The 21614-nt window shown below is 39.4% G+C and overlaps 1 protein-coding gene across 1 annotated transcript in view; it reads left to right on the forward strand.

Moving 5' to 3' along the window:
• The window catches only part of OBSCN (obscurin, cytoskeletal calmodulin and titin-interacting RhoGEF), a 175207-nt gene that overhangs the window by 112059 nt on the left and 41534 nt on the right, over nucleotides 1-21614 (forward strand). Inside the window, exons 73-96 of the mRNA XM_032182181.1 lie at nucleotides 92-370; nucleotides 744-822; nucleotides 1192-1310; nucleotides 2222-2419; nucleotides 3154-3183; nucleotides 3289-3387; nucleotides 3847-4065; nucleotides 4931-4997; nucleotides 7255-7274; nucleotides 7588-7716; nucleotides 8569-8708; nucleotides 9403-9603; nucleotides 9940-10022; nucleotides 10780-10953; nucleotides 11308-11467; nucleotides 11802-11918; nucleotides 13190-13354; nucleotides 14642-14800; nucleotides 16047-16224; nucleotides 17846-17959; nucleotides 18667-18834; nucleotides 19116-19218; nucleotides 19796-19925; nucleotides 20985-21090. Of these exons, the coding sequence (XP_032038072.1) occupies nucleotides 92-370; nucleotides 744-822; nucleotides 1192-1310; nucleotides 2222-2419; nucleotides 3154-3183; nucleotides 3289-3387; nucleotides 3847-4065; nucleotides 4931-4997; nucleotides 7255-7274; nucleotides 7588-7716; nucleotides 8569-8708; nucleotides 9403-9603; nucleotides 9940-10022; nucleotides 10780-10953; nucleotides 11308-11467; nucleotides 11802-11918; nucleotides 13190-13354; nucleotides 14642-14800; nucleotides 16047-16224; nucleotides 17846-17959; nucleotides 18667-18834; nucleotides 19116-19218; nucleotides 19796-19925; nucleotides 20985-21090 (3237 nt within the window). The remainder of the gene's footprint in view (nucleotides 1-91; nucleotides 371-743; nucleotides 823-1191; nucleotides 1311-2221; nucleotides 2420-3153; nucleotides 3184-3288; nucleotides 3388-3846; nucleotides 4066-4930; nucleotides 4998-7254; nucleotides 7275-7587; nucleotides 7717-8568; nucleotides 8709-9402; nucleotides 9604-9939; nucleotides 10023-10779; nucleotides 10954-11307; nucleotides 11468-11801; nucleotides 11919-13189; nucleotides 13355-14641; nucleotides 14801-16046; nucleotides 16225-17845; nucleotides 17960-18666; nucleotides 18835-19115; nucleotides 19219-19795; nucleotides 19926-20984; nucleotides 21091-21614) is intronic.

Consider the following 21614-nt stretch of genomic DNA (forward strand, 5'->3'; position numbering starts at 1 on the left):
GTCTTCAGGCTCTGGGCAGCAGTGCTCCTAAAATACATATTTTAACACAACCACTTTTTTCTTCCTTCTCTCCAAACTACCCTGGCTTTAGCTCCCATGTTCTTAACTGAGCTCCAAAACCAAGAGGTACAAGATGGATATCCTGTCAGCTTCGACTGTATTGTCGTTGGCAAACCCCTCCCCACGGTTCGCTGGTTCAAGGATGGGAAAGCTATTGAAGAAAATGATCATTACATGATCAATGAGGACCAGGAGGGGTGCCATCAGCTGATCATCACAGCTGTGGTCCCTACTGATATGGGTGTTTACCGTTGCCTTGCTGAAAACAACATGGGAGTTGCTTCAACCAAGGCTGAGCTTCGAGTGGACTGTAAGTCTCAAAAACACTGTAGAAAAAACAGAGGGAAGAGGTCATGTTCAGAGGTGGATATATATATATTTAAAAAAAAAAAAAAAAAACACTGTTTACATATTAAAAATATGTACACGTTGCCCACAAAATATTTCACACTCAAACCTCTTTGGTTCAGTTGGGTTTTGCCAATACCAAGGTGAGGCTCTGAGCAAATCTTTTCTGATAAATGAGGTATTTTCCATAATGCAGGGGCAAGGGGGAGCCTGCTGCGGTAGCAGCAGTGAAATGAAACTGCCAGTCACTCACTTTAATAGGGAAACTATGATTATAGTAGAATAAAATTTTCAAAGCTGAGAGTATATAAAACATTTCATTTTGCATTTAACAGTGACCAGCACTGACTATGAGACAGCAGCAGATGCAACAGAGACATCTTCTTACTATAGTGCCAAAGAATATATTTCAAGGTAAAATATCAAACTCTAGCTTTTTCTGACTTTTGGAATGATAAGACTGCCGCATGTATTTATACAAAGTCTGTTTTTGATATATCTGGCATGGCCAGTTTAATGTCATAAAGGAAGACTGACCAACTGAGTTTTCAGATGCAATAACAGCTGGACATTTATCATGTGGAAACTTACTCTGGCTGCCTCGAGGCTAGCCTGGATATTTCTTCACAATATCTTCCCATTACTTTAAATGCCATATGGTGCTGAATCTGTTGTCATAATGACAAAATACACTGACTGAATTAATCTAAAATAGGCAATTCTGATTTCTATCTCTTCGCTGGCTTGCTGACTTTCTTCTTTCTAATTCTAATCACTTCTTAGTCGAGAACAGGAGGAATCTACCACTGAAGAAGAGCAATTGCCCCAGATCCTTGATGAACTTCATGATATTCATGTGGCACCTGGAGCACCACTGGCTAAATTCCACCTGAAGGTGAAAGGTGAGGGGAGCCCACAACACTGTCTTTTGTTCCAGGTTTGTTGTCAGGGTGAACTGCTGGCCAAGGTTTTCTGATGTGCTTTGCAGTCGTTTCCCCAGTCTGTGCATTTTGCTCCATGTTTACACAAAACAGACAGAAGAATGTCTGTGTGTTCTGACGAGTCAATGCTGATGCATTGATTTTTGCAGAAGACTCAAGCAAATTAAGTGTCTCATTCTGTTCCTGTATCTACAGGGATAATTACAGGCATACGCTTCTGAAAACTGAGTCCTGCTGTCTCTGAGCACATTAGTTATAGAGGAACAATAAGGAAGAAAAAAAAGACAGTGAGAGTGTTCTTTTTGCTCTTTAATAAATGAAACAATACTAGATTTGCCTTACTCTGTCAGGGAGTCACTACTACAAGTTTAAAAATGCAGAAACATCCTTTTGATGTTGCCTGTCTATGGTAGGGAGAGGTACTGTTTTTTTTTTTTTTGTTTTGTTTGTTTGTTTTCTGATTGTTGCCTGTAAAAATGATGAAAAATCTTTTGGCTTCAGTTTTTGGAGCCAATACTTAAACTGTGATATAAGCCAGAGTGCTTAGACCCACATTTTACTTCACTAGGGACTTTTCACTTTATGTACATTGCAAGTCAGGCATGAACATTACCTTTCCAACCTGGAAGGCATTTGGATATGCAACAAATATGTGGAGTGCCAGAAACTGAAGAGACACAAAAGAACTTTTATAAATAAATAGAATTTCATGATTTTGCTGTCAGTTCTAGTTGGGTAAACTTTCAAAACAACATCCCAGGGCACAGTTGAGGATTCTTTGGCTGTCCAGAAGGATCTACCTGGTTGGAGATGTTCCCAAATCAATGTTGCTAATGCATTCTCTTGTCTGTGCCTGTAACTGCTCCTCACAGGGTACCCAGAGCCCCGTCTCTATTGGTTCAAGAATGGGCAGCCATTAAAGGCCTCAGATCGTATCCTGAAGATCGATAAAAGGGAATTGCACTCACTGGAAATTCTCAATGTCACTAAGTCAGATGCTGGCCAATACTCAATATTTCTCATCAACTCTGCTGGTTCTGCATATTCATCAGCCAGGCTGGTAGTCAAAGGTAATACTGACCTATTTTTGGCACCTGATTTTCTGGAAAAATGGAAACCTTTACAAATTGAAATCTTTCCATTTGTATAGTTCTTTTTCTTGAGAAAGCCTACCAAGGGAAGTCAAGGGAGATGGGGAAGGCTGTAGTTAAAACATGACGTGCTTTAATCTTAGTTCTTCAGTAAATTTACTGTGAGTCCCAAAGATGAGACATATCACTTCTCTAGGATCTGATTGTTGTCTCATAAACATACAATTTACTCCTGCCCTCATTAACTTTAACGGTTAATTTCACTGAAACTGAGGGCCTCTTATAAGTCATATGTCAGGCTGTTGTAGTAAGACACTGTCATAAATTAAAATTTTGAGAGTTGTGGAAACTGGTGTTTTCAGAGATGACCAGATGCATTTGTATTTATTAACATAATTGTTCTGAAATTACTAATTAGGTCATCTTGGTAGGGAGGCATTGTATTTTTATGATGTAAAAATGATATTTGCAAGTATGTGTTGTAATAGTACTTGAAAACCTAAACAGGATACATTCCTGTGCTATAGAACCCTTCTTGTCGTTATTAATAAATGTACTTCAGAATAATGTTTTAATAGAACTAAGATTTCTGTAATATGTTCTGCAATGGGTGATCCTCTGGAATCCCTTTTCTGTTTGTTTTTTTTTTTCATCAACTCATGGACAGAAAGGTATTTGTATTTGTCATTTATTTTCTTCTCCTTGTGTTACAGATCCTGATGAGAAAGAAGAGCCAGAAACAGGTGAGAGAAGCCACAGCAGGTGATGACAGAGCCTGCAGGAATTTTTCAGTAGTCTAAACTCACACTGAGGTTGTCACCATGTTTCATCAATAATGTCATTTTCAGATTCCCATGAGCAGCTGATACCACCAAGGTTCCTAGAAAGATTTACTAATAAAAAGGTGAAGAAAGGTGCCAGCATCACATTATCAGTAAAAGTTGAAGGTAAGTGAATAGTTACCTAGTCTCCCTGCATAACACTTAAATTGCATAACTTCATGATGCATTTTGGATGCTCTCTGACCCAAGTCATTGCAGCCTCATCTCCAGTATTTAAACTGAAGTTTGGGACTTTACTCTCAACTCTAAGAGATTTTGTGCACTTTGCAGGAAAGCATGTTACTCATCTTCACCTCCATTTTTCTGTATGTAAAAATAGGGATAAAAATAAATATTAGTCTTATGAAGATGTGTTGATTAACAGCCTTGGCTTTTAAAAAGCTTTTAATGTCTTTATGAGTGTGCAATAGAAAGGTTTATGTTCCTTTATTATGTATTATGACTCCTATTTTTGGAGAAAAATCAGGAAACATCAAAAGCAGCATTTGTTCACAGCATGGCTTGTGATTGTGCGGAAGTGACACCATTAGGAAAACAAATTCACTGCATTGGTTTTCGTTTTAGGACATCCACCACCAACTATTACTTGGCTGAAAGAAGAGTCTCAGGAAGACATCCTGTGGATCAAACCAGATACTCCTGGATATAAACTCGCCAGCTCAAATATGCATCACAGTCTAATCCTGTTGGATGTTAAAAAGAAGTACAGTGGAGCTTATACATGCATTGCTACCAACAAAGCTGGCCAGTCCATCTGCACTGCCACCCTAGAAGTTGCAGATGGTAAATTTTTCTTATAATAATGACATGTTCTCCATATTACCTTTTATACAGGTCCTAGGAGTATGAGTCATAAGGAAAATAATCAAGTCATGACCAAAATAAATATGTTTTCACAAGATTAGCTATGACTTTGCTTGCCTTGCAGATGATGATGCTCTTAAATTTTATAATACTGTTTTTGATTTCTGACTCTAGCTTCAATTAAAAGCAGCATCCTTTCTGTATAAGCAGAAGACAAGTATGAGAAAGAACTACATTAACCACACACACACAAAACAAACAAACAGACCAAAAAACAAAACAAAACAAAACAAAACAAAAACAAACAAAAAAAAAGCAATGTAAAATAGCTGGAAAAACTCATCATAAAATATTTTAAGATGAATATTTCAGTCTGCTAGGATATTTTGCATTTCAGAGTTGCATTTAGGAATCCAAGGCAGACAGAATTATTTGATTCCACTATTGCTGAGCTTTCCTTAACTTCTTTCATGTTCCCCGTAGTAAGAGGATGGGGAAGTAAATACAGTCTGAGAGTAAGGGCAGCACTAGGAAGGACTTGGAAGCATTTTTATTTTATCCTTCCTTTCATCCCACTTTTTTTACTGTACTAAGAGCTACAACAGAATAGCTTGAGCACTGTAGAGAAATGGGACAATCCTACATCTCCCTGTGAACAGGGAGAGGAACAAAATCTTTGCATTGCATAAGTGGGAGTATGTGTCTCAGCTCAGGAGCTACTAACAAAGCGGATTCACCATGTCAGTATTCCCAGTAGTCCATGTCTAGAAAATGTACCTAGAGTAAATATATAAAAGACCATCCTATGTCTTCTGTCCTCTGATGATAAATCCTAATCTTGCAGTGAAAGAAGCTGAAGTTCTGACCCAAGAACGCGTGATGGTATCAGAAGCCATAATGACCACACTGGGGTAAGTGGCTGGTCACCCAGGCTGAAGTGGAGCAATGTTAATAGCGTACTGCAGAGGTTCCCAAGTTACTTTTAGGCAGTGTCATACTTTGGACATGTTGTATACGTGTCTCAGCACCAGAGTTCACTGTGAAATTATGGGCTGTGTGTGACAGAGCACTCACTGGTCTGGTTGCTATGAGGAAGCTAGAAAAGATTTTGGAAAAACAGTGAGAAGTGAGTGGCTTAGTACCTACAAAAAAGAGCCTATTTCCATTGAGGATCCTGAACATAGTTTTGAATGCCAACATCTGTAGTACTGACTATTGTCTCTTTATAACTCATCTTTCCCATCACAAAAATGGGACTATCCCTTATAGTTCTTGATATAGGTTATTCAGAGCATTCATTCATGGACACTAGTAAAATAGTTTGAGGCCCCATGAATGAAGAGTCCAATAAATGCTGTAATATCAGTGTCAGACATTTCTTCCTGATTATCAAGGAAGACAGGAACAAGGGACAAAAAAATATTTGGTTAGGGACATATAAAAATCTTGTTACTTTTTCATCCTCTAAGAAAAATGCCAAAAAAATGCAGGGTAATGCGCTTGCCAACAATTAAACACATTGATGCTTCAAAAAAAAAAAAAAAGAAAAAAAAGAAAAAAAAAAAAGAAAAAAAAAAGTATTAGATCAAAAAGGTCTGCTCACAAACTTCTCACTTATAAATGCCCCTAAGATAACCTCTTGATTTGCAATACTTGGTCTGGATATTAGGGAGGTACTTTCAGAAAACTGATATCCACCGGAACATGCTTTAGCTTCTAGAATATACCTAGCCTAAAAGCATTGATCAGTATTCCTCCAGAGGGTGAATTTTCCATCCTGGGAGTCAGTTTGCTGTCTGGAAGTGTCTATCTCCATTGATGACAAAAGGGACCTAATCAAAAAGCAGAGGACGTGTCCTGGTTGGACTAAGTGACACTGGTCTGTAACTTCCAAAAGTTTATAGCTGGTATTCCTCTATAAATGTTCTGTTTGCTATATGATAATCTTTATAATAGTTGATAACTTTCAGCTGAAACGTAATTTCATGAAAGCATCAAGCTTGCCTGTTAGCGTTCAGGTTTTACAGCTGATTTTAGAGATTACCTGCACGGGGATTTTGGTGTGAAGCAAGCTGCACTATGAATTCAGTTGGTTCACTGCAGCATCTCCCAGGGGCTTTGTTAGGCATACTTAGAAGATACATAGTTTATCACTGTCTGAAAATGGAGTGAGCTCTCTCCTGCTTTCTGTGTACTAACAGAGAATTAGGGCAGATCGGTTTGTGCAATGAAAATTTATATCCTTGATTCGTTTGCGGTAATTTCTTCACATAACCATGCTCAGGTGCTTCACTGAAAGATTACAATGAATAAATAAATAAATGCCGATACTGTTTCTGTAGAGGCCTGGTAGAGCATTGATTTTCATTGTCAGAAAACTCGCCCCAATTGCCACAATTTGACAGAAGAGGTGTTGTCTGACTCCCAGAAGCACAGGAATAGCAGAGATGGTGCATTCAGGACATTAGTGTCTTGACAGAGCTGTGGTTTTGGAAAACACCACAAGCATATCTTCACCAGATGCAAGCAAATGGTGCTGGTTCTTCACTCCTGTGCAGCCATTTTCAGTCAGTATTGACAATGCAGTCTCCTGCCCCTTTCCCATGAATGAGCTTGGTGCTAATAAAAGCTGTCATTGTAGCATGATTCTCTTTGAAATCAAAATTCCTCCAGTAAGAGCTGTCAGCTTGTCCATGTGGCACCTGAGAGACAGAGATTACTCTGCAACCCATTTCCCAAGCACCCAGGTCTTATCAAGTTACAGATTTAAAGTAAGTCAGGAATAAGAATTCTCAGGTGGGATTTGGCTCAAAGGTTAAGACAGCCAAGTGTTTGTGCTTGTATGAGCCTGGTGCTCCAAATCTTGATGTAGCCAAAAGGAATTCAGACAGTACAGGCTGTAGGATATGGAGTGATTCAACTGAGCCAGTGCTGGTGTCTGCTTTTAGGGTGAGCCCTCTGACACTGATCTACTTCAGTGACTCCCCAGTTGTGTTAGATAGCAGTGGAGGTGTTCTGGATAAACAGCACTGCCCAACACCAAGCAGAGTCCTAATCAAGCTGTTCTCAGCCTTCATGCACAAGTTGTGAGAAGTTGTTTCTCCATTAGATTTTCTTACTACATGTTTCATTTTAACTTCTAACTATGCTTTACTCTCTTTTTTTCAGAGCTGTTCAACCCTCTGAAGGTAAGGGAAGTTATTTTCTCTCACCTTCTTCTGTACTTTACACCTACAGTTGAGATTGTCTATGTTTTTCATGATCACCACCTACTTTTGTCCTTCTGTTCTCTTGTAACTGTCCAAAATATTGGAACTTTTTGGGACTGGTCTCTGTTCAGGGTTATTTTTTTTTTTTTTTTGTGAAGGAAATGCAAGCAAACAATTATAAAAGCAACAGAAGTGAAGAAACTTAGACCTTCGTTCCACAGAAGCTTTTGTTACTTAAAAATGACTTTCCAATGCCATATTCAATGCTTAATAGATTTTTTGTTGTTTCCAGGAGATCTTGAAGCTGGCAGGGAAGGTGTACCCAAAACCCCTATTTCATTAGCTGATGTTGGAACAGAAGAGTTCTTCCAGAAACTCACCTCTCGTATCTCAGAAATGGTATCTGCAAAAATAAGTCAGGGTAAGCAACCTGGCAATCACAATTTAATTAGTTTAGAAAAACATGAAGTCTTTGTTATCATTTGGTCTTTAAATATCAGTGACATTTGTGAAGCAGGTTTTGAGACAGCCTGCATAGGCATATGAACATTAGTGAATGTTTAGTACAAAGAATTTTAGTAAGAGCCCATCCAAACTAACGTCTTAGTCTACAAATTTGAAGAATAAATAAGCTACTACAATACACTGAGATGGCTAGTGTCCATTTTAGGAATACAATGTTTATTTAAATGAATAGGATTAAATGTGAGCTTTGGAGTGTAGAACAAATTGTAAAAATGGAAGAAGAACATTTTGAACATCTTAGGTGCTTTGATTTATTCAGATATGCATCACTCCTGAGTAAGAGAGGAATCCTGCTTTGAAGACTTCCTACATCTTAAAGTTTTAGCTCAAAATGGGTTTTAAAATCTAGTCAAGGCTGAAAACTTTGTGCATAGCTGTGCAGTAAATCAAGGACTTGATGAATTATGTGAAAAATATCTGGTTTTGTGCATTGTGTATTGATTATCTTGCCATCTATTTATTTCCATGTAGTAAATTTTTATCTTGAAGCAAAGCTAGAGACATACCTCTCCTGCAGATATTCTTGCAATGCAGTAACAATACATGCAGTAGGCACATAGCCTCATGCATTAAAACATCTCAGTTTTTTACTCAGTCCTATATATCAGCAGGATATCACACTAAATACTGCAAGTGCTCTTCTCTGGCAATATTTGTTTTTTAGGACACTGAAAGTTGTTATAGATTTGGTTTATGTTCAAATAGGAGATCTTAATTTCTTACTTTTGCATTGCTCTCTGCTTTTTAGCTACACTACGAGTGCCAGGTGCAGAGAGCGATGAGGAGTCAAAAACTCCCTCTGCATCTCCTCGGCATGGACGATCCAGACCTTCATCCATTGCTCAGGAATCTTCATCTGAATCTGAAGATGGGGATTCCAGAGGAGAGGTATGATACCTTTATGGGGAAGTTTCATACAAGGAGAAAACCTTACACTAGAATGATCAGTCTCCTGTATTTTAAGGATCTCCAACCCCTTTGGGGATGTACCTCACTTCAGTAGGTGCATTTAGTAATAAAATATATTGGACCTGTGATGCAGAGAAGAGAATCAAATTCTCATGGCTCACCGTGGGATCTTGAACAAATTGTTCAAGTCAACATGGTCAAAACTTAACCATTTATTTATTTAATACCTTTTGTTTTCACCACTCGGCTTCAGAAAGTCAGAGCTTGATTTTCTGTGGCCTTGGTTACAGTTGATCAGAATGGTAAAAACAGAACTTAGTGTAAATTAGGATGGTTTTGAATGTTCATTTCAAAAAGTTTCTGAAAAGAAAAAAGAAAAAAAAATAAACCTTTGGCAATGTTGGCCAGTTTTGACATTTTCAGGACCATTCTTTTTCCTTGGGAGCAAAATTCATTCTTTAATCATGTAAATCCCAAATAGCTTGGATAGTTTTGAAAATATGGCTTAAGCCTCCTTGAAACTGTGTCCAACTTGCAAAAAGCAAACAGTGATTCTTTTTGCCATAAAGAGGCTGGGACATAAAACATTAAATATAGATAAACACTTGTGTTCTGCTGGTGTTACTGTATTCACTTTTCAGAGCTCAAAATAACTGTCATTTCATCCACACAGATCTTTGATGTCTACATGGTCACAGCTGACTATGTGCCGGCTGCACCTGACAAGGAGACCATCACTTTGAAGGAAGGCCAATACGTGGAAGTCCTTGATTCGGCTCATCCTCTGAAGTGGCTGGTCAGGACTAAACCCACAAAATCCAGCCCATCTCGGCAGGGTTGGGTATCTCCAGCTTATCTGGACAAGAAATTAAAGGTGACTCATCATACTGTGTTTATTTTTATGTAAAATTACGTGGGTTTGTTGCCATCTATAGTCATTGCTTTTGCATGAAATAATTAGTGAGGAGGTCAATGAAGAGGTCTGCAAAATGATTGGGTTTTTTTGCATGTTACGATTAGGCATTATTTGGCTGTGTGTGCAGGTGTGCCTGGGTTTGAAAGAGCATCTTTCAGCAAGAAATGAATTTCACACTGCAGCTTTAGAATTTATTGAAAGTGACTGTGAACACATGAGGGACATTTCTCAGTGTGTGCTGATAAAAGGACTGTTAACTTAAGAGAATATATATTTTTTATTCTTCTGTTTTAGTTGTCACCAGAGTGGGGATCGACAGAAGTTCCTGAGTTTCCTGGAGAATTTGTTTCTGAGGATGAATATAAAAGGAAACTAAGGTAAGGTCTTGCCTTTTTTTTTTTTTTTTTTTATTACAACTTTGAGTCTTGCTGGTTTTTGAACTAACGTGAACGTTGGCATTGAGGTACCTTCTGCCAGAGTTGCCTTTTTTGTTCTTCTGAGATCTGACACCTACCCTTTCTAAGACTTACAATGTTTGAAGTCTGATTTTTGCCATTTTCAGACAAATCCAGGCAATCTAAATTACTTTGGGTGACTTGAAAGGTGGATAGGAGGATTTTAGTGATGGAATACTGGTGGTTATTTCACAAAAACAAAAACAAAAACAAACAAACAAAAAAAAAACTTAAATTTTGGTACTTCTGTTCTTTAGGGTGCCTATATGAGGATGATGTCTAAAAACAGTGAAAGCTCCCTCAGAAGACCAGCTACAACCTTGTATTACTTTCCTGTAGAGCAGCACTCTACTGAATGTGCAGTCACAGAGATATTTGCTTTCTTGGTAACATAATGTAGCAATGAAGTTGCTGCTGTCTGCTTTACATAAATCCTTTCATCACTCATGTTCTGTTTCATCTGCCCTAACAGTGGATATCTGTAAGGTAGAGGTAGTTGGCACACCATGAGTGAGGTTGTCCAAGTTCCCTTTATGGCCAGGGAGGACCTAGTCAACACACTCCAGGGAGTCTATTACTCTGATCAAGTATCTCTTCATTAGAGCCTAGAAGTCTTTTAACATGTTGAGGATAATTGTGATGATTGTTCTTTCTTTTTGCCTGTTTGTCTTCCCTTCAGTGTTCTTATTCAAGAACTATTGATCTCAGAAGAGGATTACATTCAGGATCTACAGTTCCTCCAGACTCATCACCTTAAGTACACTGAGGTCTGTCCCAATGTCCCAGGAGCTGTTGCCAGTCAGAAATCCACCATCTTCAGAAATATTGACGACATTGCTCGCTTCCATTCCAGGTAGGCATTCTCATGAGCTGTCATTTGAGACCGAAGAGTGGCTCACATGGTGTCAGAGATAGAGTAGCTATGGTTACTGTGAAGGATGTGGAGCATAGGCAGTGCCAAGGTGCAAGGGAACTAATAAACCTTTTGGGGTGAGAGATGATGGCATAACTTAAGTCAGAGCACAGGCCTGGGACTCCATGATACCCCTCAATGCTTCAAGACTCCATGCATCCAGCTTACTTTTAAGATAACTTAATTGTGTTGACCTGAGATTGTTCCTGATCTAAAGATCTGGCTGCTGGGGCTGAGTTCTAGCCTCAATCCACCACCTTCTCCTCAGGTGTCTTTTGTTGTTTGCTTCCACAGTGTCTTCCTCCGAGGCCTGCAGAAATGTGACACTGATGATGATGTGGCCATGTGCTTTATTAAACATGAGGCAGAATTTGATAAGTACATCCAGTACCTGGTGGGGCGGGTACAGGCTGAGTCGATTGTTGTAAGCAAAGCTGTCCAGGATTTCTACAAGGTAAACAGTAACCAAAGTACCTGCTGAATGTGCATCCTATAATCCACTGTGTCATGTAGTTATTAATTACAACTGTGATCCTGAAAAGAATTATTAAATATTTTGGAGTAAAATAATTGCTACATATGATACTCTGCGTTCACTGTCTAGCTCTCTCCAGTAGACACAATGAATGTGTGAACATATTTACATATTACAGTGGTAGAGGTATCCAATTTTGGAATAGTGAGATAGGTCTATGAAAGGGCATAATATGAGCATTTTTCATGGAGTAATCCTTTCTATTGCTGTTTATAACAATATTTTCTCTTTTTCTTCTATGTACTTTTTTCAGAGATACACAGATGAAATTTTATCTAATGAAGATCCCTCACATCCACTTATCCCACCACTGCAGCACTATCTGGAAAAACCCATAAACAGGATCCAGCAATATCAGACTATTATCAAGGTGAAGAGATTTTGTTATATGCTTATTTCTGATAGGCTTATATTCTGATTTGTGCAACCCATGGGGGAACGAAACATTTTTATTTCATGTTTCTTGGCTTCCTCCTGATGTAACTACTGTCAAAAACTGACTGAATAAGTTAAGGCAGTAAACATTACTGATGATGGTGCTCCCTGAATAGGTGTAAATCCAGATGGAGGTTCACAGTCTCCAACACCACAAATTTCAGCAAGCTTTATCTGAATTAAATTTAAGTAGATGCATACATGTATATACATGTATAGGTAGGTATGTGGATAAATGTATGTGTATAACAGTTTTGTTATAAAGATAAGTGATTTCCAACGTTCAGGACACTGAATTACCAATTTTCCTCACTGTGTTTTGTATTGACATGATAGTACGATTAAATTTCTGTTTCTGAAAAGCTTTTCCCCACTTCCCTGTTCTACTATCCTGAAATATTTCAGCTTTTAAGGTTTCATCTGTCCTGCTATCCTTGGTTCTAGCCACGACCTCAGGACAAAGCTTCAAAACAGCATTTTTCTGTAGGATTTTTCATGGGAAGTAGCACAACAGTATCCAGAAGGAAACTTGTCTGGCCAAAAAAATATTTATTTTAGGCTTACAGAAGTGAGTAAGCAGTGTGGATAGTTTGAAGAAGGATCAAATTAACTTTCTGATTTTGAACACCTGCCAGCACACAGACATCAAGATTTTAAGGATGTCTTGGAACAGACAGTAAGCATGGGTGCTTCCCATGCCTTCAGTGCTAAAAGAGAGACATGTGAACAAACATGAGAGCAAAAAGATAATTGCCCTTTTATACTTTTTCCATCCTTTCATATTTATAGATATAAAAAATAGCTACTCTTAATTTAGCATTGTCCCATGAATTTCTTGCCTTATGGTATTATCAGGATAAGCACAAGAGAAACACAATGGATACATTTATGATTGCTTTGGTGTGTTGCTTTGTTTATTGTTTATTGTTTATTGTTTTGTTTTCAATCACTGAAGCATGTCCGGTATTTGCTGCAACTTCATCTTTGTTTAATTACAATTGATAAAAGGAAAAGCCAGGCTGGTTAGTCAGTGAGGCTGCAGAATGGGTTGGAAAGCAGAGACTTTGGTAACTAAGCAGTGAAAGAATAAGATAAATGTTGCTCAGATGAAAGAGCTGGAACAGATACTTGGGAAACTTATTTTTCGAAGGAAATGCACTTTTTTTATTCTGACCACACAGTAACATTTGCATCATTCGTCTACAGGAATTAATCCGAAACAAAGCAAGAAATAGCCAAAATTGTACTTTGCTGGAGCAGGCTTATGCCATTGTGTCAGCACTCACCCGAAGAGCAGAAAACAACCTTCATGTCTCACTCATTGAGAATTACCCAGGGACTTTGGAAAGCCTTGGTGAACCTATCCGACAGGTAACTGGAATTTCTCAGTCTGTGTTACGCTGGGCAAGTTACTTACTCTGACTTGTTGTATCCCCTCTCTTGCATGGGAATCAGTCTTCTACTAAGCAGGGTTGTAAGGCAAAATTACAGCAATCGTGAGAACATCTGGTGGAATTCAGCTGTCCACATTTAGTCATTCAGTAAAAACAGTCCAGTGAATCACAGCCTAAGTGTGCTTGCTTCTCCCTAATGCTAGGGGGAACCACTAACTGAGCTGCTAGCGAAGACACATAAAATGAGTAGCTTTCTCTGGTGAAGGAAATCAAATAAGCATATAAAGCACCCTCATAACACACAGGATATAATTCTCTATCAGCATTAGTACTGGTGAAGTGAATATAACAACACATAGTGGTGGTTTTACCCTGCTGGGCAGCTGAATACCACTCTAGCTGCTCTCTCACTTTCCCTTCTCAAAGGAAAAGGGGAAGAAAATACAATGGAAAGGGCTCAAGGGTTGAGATAAGGACCCTGCTCCACGCGGGGTCCCTCCCATGGGATTCCGTCCTTCCTGAACTGAGCCTGTGGGGGCTGCCCGCAGGCAGCAGCTCTTCAGGAACTGCTCCCACACAGCTCTATCCCACGGGGTCCATCCCCCAGGAGCAAACTGCTCCAGCACGGGTCCCCCTGCTCCTGCGTGGGCTCCTCTCCACAGGCTGCAGCTCCGGCCCAGGGCCTGCTCCTGCGGGGCTCTCCATGGCCTGCAGCCTCCCCCAGCCACATCCACCTGCTCCACTGGGGGCTCCTCCACGGGCTGCAGTGTGGAGATCTGCTCCATGTGGGACCCATGGGCTGCAGGGGGACAGCCTGCTCCACCAGGGGCCTCTCCACAGGTTGCAGAGGAACTTCTGGCTTGGCTCTGGCCAGTGGCAGGTCCCTTTTGGATGCAGCTGGAGCTGGCTCTGGTCTGAGATGGGGCAGTTTCTGGGCTGTGCTCATAGAGGCCACCCCTGCTGCCCCCCTGCTACCAAGCCCTTGCCACATAAACCCAACACACACTTAAAGGACAATGTAATGACAACCACTGCGTGCACACCTGTTGCTGTTGTCAGTCTGTTGTCATCACCATCAGCATGAAGTTGTCATCAGCAGCAGCATTAGAAACAATCTGCTATGCTGTAATAAAACAACAGTGCATAAGATGAAGATATAACAATAAGCATTTGTTACCTCATTGCTGGAAAATGATGGTGAGATATCACCATAGTAATTATTGCAGAGTAACCACTATGTGCTCTTTCTTATTTTTCCTATCAGGGCCACTTCATTGTGTGGGAAGGAGCTCCAGGAGCTAGAATGGCATGGAAAGGACACAAAAGACATGTCTTCCTGTTCAAGAATTACATTGTGATCTGCAAACCAAAACGAGACACAAAGACGGACACCTACAGCTACGTTTTCAAGAACATCATGAAGGTCTGATCACTACATCCCCACCTACAGCATTTCTCTGTCATTGAGAACTTCACATTTATGTCCAGTTTCAGATTATCTAAAAACAGGATTGTTCTTAAATTCTTTTGAGCTCTTCCTTTGCTTCTGAAAGTCTTTGTAGCAGAAGTAAAATGTGTCTGTCCCAAAAGTCTCTCTGTGAACCCTGTTAGAAATATGCCCAAAACCACCAGAAGTATGGGTGGATTTTTACTGTGTGTCAATGAGATTTACACATACAAGTGTTTACAGTTCTTTGTTATCTCACTGAGTTAACTGCAAAAGTGTGTGACATTGATATTGATTTTAGTTTGGGCGTATTTGCTAACATTTGGTCTTTGCTTCTGACAGTCCGTAGCAGTGGAAGTAAATTGGAGAAAATGCATTTTTTTGTCAAATGGCACAATCCCAGTGGTTCTCTTTACTGCTTACATCCTTTTTTCTGAAAGCAATTCCTGTTTAGAAATGAAAAGTTCAAAGCATTTGTCCATCTCATCTTCAGACATTCAGGGCTCAGATTAAAACTGCAAGAAGTTACAGAAAGACTGAACTCCAGAAAAAGACAAATAAACAAGAAAACAAAAAGCCCTGTGGATTTCTTGACTAAGTGCAGCCAGGGCCTTCTGAAAGTCTTTATCTCTGTTCTCATGGTTATTTACAGACAAAATTTATTTTCCAAGAAGAAAGGGATATTTTGTCTAGAGAGTGCCTGCTCTTTAACTTCTTTTCATGTAGTCCCTAACTATTCTGAGGTGTTGCTGCCAGCGCTGCACCACTGGATGTTATTTTCCTGAAATGTAATAATTGCTCCCAGGAAAATATTTGTTTGGTATCCGAAAGCTGGGTATACAAGGGAAAGGGTTGCAAAGTGGCCCTGACTTCTGTTCAACCAAAGCCACGTTGCATGCAGTCTGACAAATCTTTAAAGGCAATGAAAATTAGTTTTGTTTCCCATTTTACTGTTAGAGCATCTAATATGCTTTAATAGGAAGGACATAACTAACATCCATGGAAGAGGGTGCACACTGGCACAGGAGACATGGTGATGGTTAATAGTTGCTTTAATTTAAAACCTTTATTGAAGAGAGTTCTGTTTCACAAAGGCTAGGTCCAGATCTGAACTGTGCTAAACTGTGGGATTTCAGGTTTGGGGAATGCTCTGTCTGAAATTCAACCCTAGGTAGAAGAACAAAGAATTTGTTAACTTTCTTGTGTGCCTTCTGTAATGCAGCTGAACAACATCGATGTGAACGACATTGTGGAAGGGGATGACCGTGCGTTTGAGATCTGGCACGAACGGGAAGATTCAGTCCGCAAGTATCTCCTTCAGGCGCGTACAGTGAACATCAAGAACTCCTGGGTGAAGGAGATCTGTGGCATACAGCAGAGAATCAGCCAGCCTGTCTGGAGTGAGTATGGCCCAGAACAGCCCAGACTTCCTAGTGCTTGCTTCAGGGTGGTTCCCTGATTCAGGAAGGAGATTTTGTTGCCAGGACAGATAGGGTCACATGCCACCTCTTGAACTGAATTAGGGTTAGAGGTTTCCCACAGGTTAAAAACACATTACAACAACTCACATAACTGCAAGCAGTAAGCTTTAACTGGAATGATTATAGTTGTGTTAGGTCCTTTGCCTGAACTGGGGTAGGCACTGTTATCAGGATGGGACCATGGTTTATGACTCTTCATTTGCCATCAAGAGAACCGAGACTGTATACCATCAAACCATGTATGTGACAGAGGTTCCACAGGACCTGTACAGATGTTGAGACAATAGCAGAGCAAACAACTTTCTAATTACTCTGCAGTATCTGCAGTGCAACTGTGTAAAACACAGGCTGGTGATCTGAGAAGAGCTGGCTGTCCCTGGCCATTTCAGCTGCTAGCCCTTACGTGGGTTCCCTTTGATGGAGGATCAGAGTCAGATGCTGAGGTGGTTGCTTAGTTCCCTGTCTTCATATTTAGATGTCCTTGTTAATAAACAGAGTTTACTGTCTTCCAGCACAATAGCCCAGAAAATGTGCATCTCTGGAGGACAGACAAACATTACTGAAACTTCTAAAACACAAATTGCCGTTGGCACTAGAGATGTGTTCGATCTGGCAGGGATTACAGAAGGGTAGCTGAATTTGGTGACAAAGGCCGTGTCCCACTGTAAAATATCAAACTCGAACGGAAAGAACCTCAAGATTTAAACCTGAGCCCTACTGATATCAGTATAAAGCCACTTGTGACTGCTGGATATCGAACCCTCTACTCTAGACTTCTGGCTTACATTGTTGTACCTGGTCATGTAGATTTGCTTTGGATTTTTGTCTTGTCATTGAAGTCATTTTGTCTTCACTGTCATTTAATATTCTACCAGTTTCCAATCCACAAAATTTGTCAGCAGGGCTATTAGATAATTATTGTCCAGCTATAAGCCTGAAATGTTGTACTTTACAGCATAAAAAAAATGTGATCTTAAAATGACAGAAAATAGTTGTTTTTCATGTATATACATTGAAAGCAAGTCCTGTCTGTTTATTGTTTTGCTTTTAGTCAGGTATTCTAATTAAAAAGACTATCAGAACAATTTTATATAGTTTTCTGTGGTAGGAATAAGTCAAAATAAAAGTCTCCTAACAAAGCACAGATTTGCTGTATGGAGACCAACAGAATATTAGTTTTAATGTCAAGGGTGTCTTTTAATTGGGGGAATTGTTTTACCTGTCGCAGCTGCGTGGTGTCTGAATAATGGATGTGCTTATTAAATCGTGGTCTAAAATACCTCCATGTCAGCAACAAATTCATATTTCTTTTTGTTCATCTTTATAGCCAACAATGGACATTTGTCAGACTCAGTTTATTCTCAAATAAGCAAGGACAGCATTTCACCTTGAAAGTCACTAGCTGCTAAAATTTCTTACTCAGCTTTCCATCTGAACCTCACAGAACTGCAGAAATTATGCCTGTTATCTTACCTTGTAGCAGCCATCCTACAGACATCCTATCCTCCTTGGGACTGACATGCTTTTTCTGATGTTTCAGTACCTCCAGACTTTGAGGAAGAATTGGCAGACTGTACAGCTGAGCTGGGAGAGACAGTCAAGCTGGCTTGCAAAGTTACAGGAGTTCCCAAGCCATCTGTCAGCTGGTACAAAGGTATGAGAAGCAAGTCACAAAATGCATACTCCAGCCTTCTTTTCTGTGTACATTGCTCTGTGCTAAGCTGTCAGTGAGTAATATAAAAGCTGATCATCTAGAGATACCCAGTTCTAGCCTTACTGTTAGCTACTAAACCACCCAGACACAGGTAGTACAGATCTTCCTTTGAGTTAATACCCTGCTTTTCAAATTTATCTTTTAGTCTGTGTGAAGCTACATCTTGTTGCAGTAAAACAATTTCTAGGAAATGAACAACTTATTTATATTAGCTCAGGCATTTCTGTGTCATGGCACAGGCAGCTCTGTGGACACACTCTTGTTCCCCAGCATTGCTTTATTGCAGAGGAAACAACTTTTCTATAACTTCGTATTTTTTAAAGATTTGTTCTACACGCTTACAGTCACTTTGGAAGTGGTCCTTTGGCTAGCAAATAAGAGCTATAACTACACCACACATACTGTGAGAGAATTTCACTTTTAAATGAGGATTGATGATAAACAACATGCCCAAACAGTGATTTACCTACCGGTTGTTTTGTAGACAGATGGAGACCTCATTCCTCAACCACTACTATCAGGTGCTGAAAGAGCAAACACAACTCTCAGTCCTCTGAAGTGGAAGTGCTGGATGAAATTCCTAAGGAGAAAACATTACTAAACATACTAAACTATTTACAAAGACTTTTTTTCCCTTTATCTTTAAGATGGAAAGCCAGTGGAGGTGGATCCCCATCACATTATAATAGAAGACCCCGACGGTTCCTGTACATTGATCTTGGACAACCTAACAGGTGTTGACTCAGGACAGTACATGTGCTTTGCTTCCAGTCCTGCTGGAAATGCCAGTACCTTAGGAAAGATTCTTGTTCAAGGTAAAGACCTGCACAGATGCATTGTTTCAAAGAGGTCTTCAATATAATGCCATAAACAGTAACATAAAGATATTCCAGAAGTTCTGTATAGGATGTAATGGATAATACTTTTTCTCTGATGATACAATAGTAGTGAATTGTTCACAGGTAAAAATATGTGTCTTTTACTGTTTTGTGTGCAGAAATCATGAGAGTTTTGTGGTCAGGTAAACATCCTTTGTATCTGTTAGGGAGTTATCCTATTTCCAGCTGTGTAAACTACATTTATCCTTGCCTTTCAGTGCCACCACGGTTTGTGAACAAGGTTAGAAATGCTTATTTTGTCGAGGGTGAAGATGCTCAGTTTACCTGTACTATTGAAGGAGCACCTAGGCCTCAAATCAGGTCAGTTCTTCACGTAGCTTTGGGACAAATCCTATTTTCCCATTCTGCATGGCCAGACAAGTCTCCTTGCCTTTTTACTTTCCAGTTTATGACCCTTTCTTCTCTGTGTTTTCCACCTTATTGCCATTCCAATGCTGGCTCTTCCTGATCCCACCTTTCCTGAGCTTCTCAACAATTTTTTTCTCTCTAGAATCTGAAAATAAATGCCTACAAATAATACCTATATGTCAGATCTAATGCCCTTTTATCATTCCTTTATCCTCCCTACCCTACACTTAAATTAAGCAATCAGTCTGGGATGTTCGGATAGAAAGCTCAGGATAGCTTCTCATGATTAGAAGTTCTTTTCCCTGCATTGGTTGATGAGATGTCTTGAGAAGGATCTCATAAACTTGTACAGTTCCGTATCCATGTGTGATCTACCTACCTGTAGACCTGTCCTCCAGGAAACAAGCTTTTGTCTAATGGTTATCTCTTGAGTTGTTTGCCCCCTGATCTTTTAGATGGATTAGTGAGCTGGGGACTTCTTGACGCTGCCTATTTTTCCTGGCTTATATTCAGTGTTTTCCACATACAGATGGTACAAAGATGGTGTACTGTTGAAGGACACAAATAAATACCAGACCTTCAGTGAACCACGGAGTGGCATTCTAGTCTTGGTGGTCAAGAACCCTTCCAATGAAGATATGGGACACTATGAATGTGAAGTAAGTTCAGAGTGAGTTAGAGATTTGCTGTCTGACATGACATAGACTGGAGAATTCATTTTACTGAGATCTACTGCATGAGATTAGTGGCTGAGCAATTGTTGCTGCATGCCATATCAAAAAAGGTTATACAAGTCAGGTTCTCCATAACTAGATCTGAATTGTGAAGCTTCAGAATATTATGATCTGACAGTTTGGCTGTTCATGTAGTAATAGGGCGAGCTTATTCTAGAGCTTAAATCCAGATCTCTAGAGCTACATCTTGTAAAGTCAAGGATCATTCTGATGTGACGTTTTGTTTTTGGTCCATCTTTAAATTAGAACATACTCATGCCACTACAAATCCAAGAGTAAGAAGTAAAGTTTAAATAGAATTGGAAAGCACTGACATTCCTGCTTATTTACTAAGTGTATATGGGGAGTATCTAACAAAATTAGAACAAATGTGCTGTAAAACATTCTCTAAAAATTAGTCATAGTCTGTGCATTCACTGTAATAAAATAGTAATAAACTCTCAGGACTCAGGAATAAAATTTTACACAGCTCAGCTCACAGCAACCTCACAGTTATTCCACATAATTTTTAATGTGATCTATATAAATTCAAGTTTTCTGTTAGAATTTTAGCAAAATCATATTACCTTGCATTTGCCATTTAGCTAAGATCCCAAAATCTGGTATTCACTTGACTGAGTAAGATTGAGTGGATTAATGGATGATAAACAGAAAACACCAACTGCTTAACTACCGCTTAAATGGCATATGACAGAAATTTGTGCCTCTTGATAAAGTCACATTAGGACCAAGTCACAGATCAAACAACAAGTAACTAAGCTAGCTGTTCTGCTGTAATTTGTCTGTGTGAGTCATTTGTGGTAAAACATTGTAATGAACTCACTGAACAGCACACGTTCATTGAAACTGTAGCTTTGGTCTGGGGTCGTGTATTCATCTCTGTCTGTTGTCATGTAATTGTGATGCATTTGTAATACAGCATAGAAAGATTTTATATTATAAAAACATCCTGCATTTTATTCAGTACTACATAATTCTCTTTAGCTGATGAACAGATTAGGGTCAGCAAAAAGCGGAGCAGAACTTTACCATCACACTGCTGCAGCCCTGACTCAGGAGAGGAGAGGAGACCAAGCCATTACCATAGAAGGTATGATCCTTGACCAGCTCTGTAAGTATGCCAGTGAATTACTCCAAAACAATCTTATCAAGGTTCAAATATATTTGCAATCTTATCCACGTTGATTATTGGTGTACGTCTGTGTATGTCTATCAAGATGTGCATGGGTATACTGCAGCTCAGCTCTATACCCATCACCATCTGTTGATTTCCATAACTGGCAAATCAACTTTATCATATAATGTTCATAAATGCATTATATGAGAAAGGAGGAGTAAATGAAGGTTATGTCACACCACTGTTAGCACAAGAAAAATGTTGCAGTACTTGAAAATTCCTGTTGCAGTACTTGAAAACATATGTCAGCCTGACAGAACATGAGTTATATATTACCGAGAAGAAAACAGGGGCCAGTAAGTAAAGCTGCAGATGTATTGTGATTGTTTCTTGAAATACTACTGGAAAGCTTCTGGAATGATTAAGAAAGCAAAACTGACAGCAGTGTGTCACGAAAAATTTAGTTCTGTTAGCTAGGACTGTTCAGGTATTAAACA

This window comes from Aythya fuligula, chromosome 2 (assembly GCF_009819795.1).
Source record: "Aythya fuligula isolate bAytFul2 chromosome 2, bAytFul2.pri, whole genome shotgun sequence".
NCBI lineage: Eukaryota > Metazoa > Chordata > Aves > Anseriformes > Anatidae > Aythya > Aythya fuligula.